This window comes from Hibiscus syriacus, unplaced genomic scaffold (assembly GCF_006381635.1).
Source record: "Hibiscus syriacus cultivar Baekdansim isolate YM2019G1 unplaced genomic scaffold, ASM638163v2 tig00110195_pilon, whole genome shotgun sequence".
Taxonomy (NCBI): Eukaryota; Viridiplantae; Streptophyta; class Magnoliopsida; order Malvales; family Malvaceae; genus Hibiscus; species Hibiscus syriacus.
Window position 1 is genome coordinate 1,455,786 of NW_024062621.1, and position 4,686 is coordinate 1,460,471.

At 38.0% G+C, this 4,686-nt stretch overlaps 1 protein-coding gene and 1 non-coding gene across 2 annotated transcripts; both read left to right on the forward strand.

The window, feature by feature from the left end:
• Positions 1 to 2,801, forward strand: LOC120218284 (protein EIN4-like). Its single transcript, XM_039215268.1, has 2 exons — positions 1 to 1,850; positions 2,077 to 2,801. Exons 1-2 carry the CDS (start codon positions 99 to 101, stop codon positions 2,614 to 2,616), a joined length of 2,292 nt encoding a protein of 763 aa, XP_039071199.1. The 5' UTR covers positions 1 to 98; the 3' UTR covers positions 2,617 to 2,801.
• A 1,143-nt stretch (positions 2,802 to 3,944) lies between these two features.
• TRNAG-GCC lies at positions 3,945 to 4,015 on the forward strand. Its single transcript has one exon. It is a non-coding gene; the product is annotated as a tRNA-Gly (tRNA).
• Positions 4,016 to 4,686: the final 671 nt, after the last annotated feature.

Here is a 4,686-nt window from a genome sequence, read left to right on the forward strand (position 1 = left end):
GTTCTGGGATAATTGAAGCTTGTAATTATAGATGATTAAAGTGTTTCGAAATATCGGTGAATGGACTGAATGAAAGAGTAGCAGTTCACTTGGATGCAATGTTAAAAGCATTAGCTCCAGGGCTGTTGATTTCTTGCTTGTTGATTTCGGTATCGTGTGCCGATAATGGCTTTTCAAGGTGTAATTGTGATGACGAGGGGTTTTTTTGGAGCATTGAGAGCATATTAGAGACTCAGAGAGCGAGTGATTTCTTGATTGCCATCGCTTATTTTTCGATCCCTATTGAGCTGCTTTACTTTGTTAGCTGCTCGAATGTGCCCTTCAAATGGGTGCTCTTTCAGTTCATCGCCTTCATCGTGCTATGCGGATTGACCCATTTGCTCAACGGATGGAGCTATGGCCCTCATTCGTTCCAACTCATGTTGGCTGTCACCGTGTTCAAGATTCTCACTGCTTTGGTCTCATGTGCCACTGCTATTTCGCTTCTCACGCTGATTCCGCTGCTTCTCAAAGTCAAGGTAAGGGAATTATTGCTGAAGAAAAAGGCTCGGGACCTGGGTCAGGAAGTCGGTATTATAATGAAACAGAGGGAGACTGGTTTGTGTGTCCGCATGCTTACTCAAGAAATTCGTAAGTCGTTGGATAGGCATAACATTTTGTACACAACGATGGTAGAGTTGTCCAAGACGTTGGGTTTGCAAAACTGTGCCGTTTGGATGCCCAACGAGATCAAGACAGAGTTGAATCTGACTCATGAACTCAAAGGAAGGAACTTTTCGTATCATTTTACCATTCCAATCACTGATCCGGATGTTGCATGGATTAAAAGAACTGATGGAGTGCATATCCTCAAGTCAGATTCGCTGCTTTCTACTTTAACATATGGAGAGCATGGTGAGCCAGGACCAGTAGCTGCAATACGGTTGCCAATGCTTCGTATATGCAATTTTAAAGGGGGGACTCCCGAGCAAGTTCAGACGTACTATTCCATACTGGTATGTGTTCTTCCGAGTGAACAACAAAGATCATGGAGCAACCAGGAATTAGAGATAGTTAAGGTGGTTGCTGATCAGGTGGCCGTTGCAATCTCTCATGCTGCAGTTCTTGAAGAGTCCCAACTCATGAGGGAGAAACTGGCTGAGCAAAACCGTGCATTACAGCTTTCGAGGGAGAATGCTATGAGGGCAAGCCAAGCAAGAAATGCGTTTCAGAAGGTAATGAGTGATGGAATGAAGAGGCCTATGCACTCGATCTTAGGCTTGCTTTCAATGATGCAGGATGGAAATTTGAATAACAATCAGCAGATTATTGTAGATTCGATGATGAAGACCGGCAATGTCCTGTTGACCTTGATAAACGATGCGATGGATCTTTCAACAATGGATGGTGGAAGATCCACACTGGAGAAGAGATCTTTCCAATTACATTCGATGATAAAAGAAGCAGCTTGCCTTGCCAAGTGCTTGAGCGTTTATCAGGGTTTCAGTTTCATGATCGAGGTCGAGAAGTCTTTGCCCTATATTGTTTTCGGTGATGAACGAAGGGTTTTTCAGGTGATACTGCATATGGTCGGGAGCCTATTGGATGGCAATACTGGAGGGGGGACTGTAATACTTCGGGTATTCACGGAGAATGGTAGTCAGGAATGGGATGATCACAGACGAGCAGCCTGGAGGCACTACTACCCTTCTGATGCAAATGTACTTATCAGGTTTGAAATTATGATTTCCAATAAAATCTCTCAATCAGAAGGCTGCTCAATGTCGGAGCTACCAAGCAATAGAAGCAGATACAACAGCCGTGGAGCTGAGGAACGCCTGAGCTTCAGCGTTTGCCAAAAGCTAGTGCAGGTAAGAATAGTAAATTTGCATTTCATGTGTAGCTGATGATACGTCATGGATCCGGTTCACAGTTTATTGTTTCCACGATGCGATTATAGCAAACTTAAAATTTTACTTGTGAGACAGTGAATGATGCCATGCGCATACTAAAATGATCTTTCGTTTTATTTTCGAAGTTTCATGCCACTGCTAATTCTTTTTAGTTTATTCCTGATGATCCGAACAATATTTGCAGCTGATGCATGGGAACATCTGGGTAGTCGAAGATCCTTTAGGTTCTGCTCAAAGCATGGCACTTGTTATCAGGTTTCAAATCCGACCATCCATCAGTACAATCACCGAGTCCGGAGAATCCTCAGACCAGCCACGCTCCAACTCTGTTTTCAGGGGCTTGCATGTTTTACTGGCTGATGACGATAATGTGAACCGTGCTGTGACTGGAAAGCTTCTTGAGAAGTTGGGATGCACTGTTTCTGTTGTGTCATCCGGATTCGAATGCTTGAGTGTTATCGGGTCAACCACATCTCCATTCCAGATCGTCATTTTGGAGCTTCAGATGCCCGAGTTGGATGGATTCGAAGTCGCGACAAGAATTCGTAAGTTCCGAAGCCGGAATTGGCCATTGATTGTCGCCATGACTGGAAGTATGGATCAAGATATCTGGGAAAAATGTTTGCAGACTGGAATGAACGGAGTTATTCAAAAACCAGTGCTATTACATGAAATCTCTGTGGAGCTTCAAAAAATCCTGATTCAGGTCAACAGAGTTGCATGACGATAACATCACCGGCTCCTTCAACTCATCACCATGCTTCCCGCAATGTTGCACTCAACATTCACATTCAAGCTGGTACACGACATCCGCTCCTTTTTCCTATCGTTTAAGCGACTTCACTTGCATAGATTGTTTTTGATCTAATCAAAATAGATTACCAGAATTCTCTTCAACACATCACTCTAATAAACACTAGATTACACGCACAGTGCAAAGCCAGAAAAGACTTTCGCAGTACAGTCGGTAGAGCAGTCAGGATTCGGGAAATCGCGAGCTCTCTACTATAGACGCGACTAGGAACATTGTAAAGTCTGTTCTTCGCCTCTGAAAGTATAGTTGTTGCATGAACAGACTGAAAGTATAATTGTAAAGTCATATTCGAACGTGCAAGAAGTCGGTATTCGACTACTGGTACAAAAAAGAAATACTCGAACCGCAATTGATTGAGCAGTTGATTAAGGCATTAAATCGATCTGATCTGATGTGATTCCGACAACCGTGCAAGTAGACAGAAGTTAATTAATTGACGAGCCCTATATTCATGCAGCAAGCTTGTATTTCTTTAAATTTCATTTTCATTTCATTAAATTCATGTCGCGCATTCAATCTTATCCTCAATCTTCTATATTGGGAAATATATAAATAATAGAATTTTGGACCTTTCGTCTATTTTTAAAGTTTAGTCAATATTGAAGCCCAAATACAATACTTATTCCAAGTTATTAAACTACTTATTAATGTCATTCTCGTCGAATTTTTCGTTTTCTAGTACATCTCTTCTCTATGTTTTGTTCACTTGTTTTTTTTATCATGTTCGAGTTTGTGTGAATTTTAATTAGTATTTTTTAAAAATAATTCATTGTGAATAAAAATCAAATAAAATTAAAGATGGATTGTCCTTTGTATGATTCAATTAGAAAGACTCAATTACGTGTTGCTTTCCCAAAAATGGAATATGTCGTGTATTCGGGACAAGACAACGACATGATTAGAGTTGATTAACTTGAAAGAATCGGGTCTTTGTCGAGCTTTCATCATTTAGCAACTTGTTTTCCCAAGTTGATTAAGAAGTGACGACTATTATTTACCAAAAAAAAAGTGATAAGTATGTGGTGTTTTGACCACTTTCTAGCCGTTCATTTGGTTTGGTAATTTTTTATAACAGATATAATTATATGACATTGATATAATAGTAAAATAGAAAATATATATAATTTATTTTTATAGACACAATGTTTTAAAATCTTATGGACACAGAAACAAACATTAGAAAACGAAATAAAATATACATATAAAATTAGAAATGTCCATAACCCAACAGCAAACAAGCACCAGTGGTCTAGTGGTAGAATAGTACCCTGCCACGGTACAGACCCGGGTTCGATTCCCGGCTGGTGCATTTTATATTCTTTTTTATCTTTTACTTCGTTGAAGCAACGGTCTCCCTCTCTTTGCCAAACTTTTACTTTTGTCTTGTAGGAAATTTATACTTTTCACGAATTGTATATAATAGTATTTCATTAAATAAATCATGTATATTTAGATAATAAAAGTTTTCATAAAATGATATCTGTTGACTGACTAATAATTTGTAAATATATTCAGCATCCAATATATACACTTTTCACATCCTTCTTGTGCATTATTCTTTTAGAAGCAAAAGAATTTGCTGAATTAACATTTTTCTTAATTAAATCATTTATAGAATTTTTAAATTATAAATAAATATATTAATATGGTCAGCACAATCATATTTCTAGAACATAAACTCAGATAACTCTAGTCATAACTTATACATAATAAAACTTAAATTATAATAAATTTGAATTAAAATTTCATGCATGGTGGAGTTTGAACCTAAACACCCAATGTCATAATCTCACCAAATCTCAATTAACTTTAATCTTTAATTTAAAATTCTGACTTGAATTCTATTTCACTCGACTTGAATTGATAAAATTTTGACTTGCACTCAAATAATAAAACAACACGTCAACTCAACTAATTTTAATATTTTTTTGCTCAATTTGATTAGATGTTCACTCATGAATCTTCATTCACTATATTCTA

Coding starts and splice junctions, on each gene's coding strand:
- LOC120218284 (XM_039215268.1), top strand. CDS start 99: ATGTTAAAAGCATTAGCTCCAGGGCTGTTGATTTCTTGCTTGTTGATT. Junction 1,851..2,076: donor TTTGCCAAAAGCTAGTGCAG/GTAAGAATAGTA, acceptor CAATATTTGCAG/CTGATGCATGGGAACATCTG.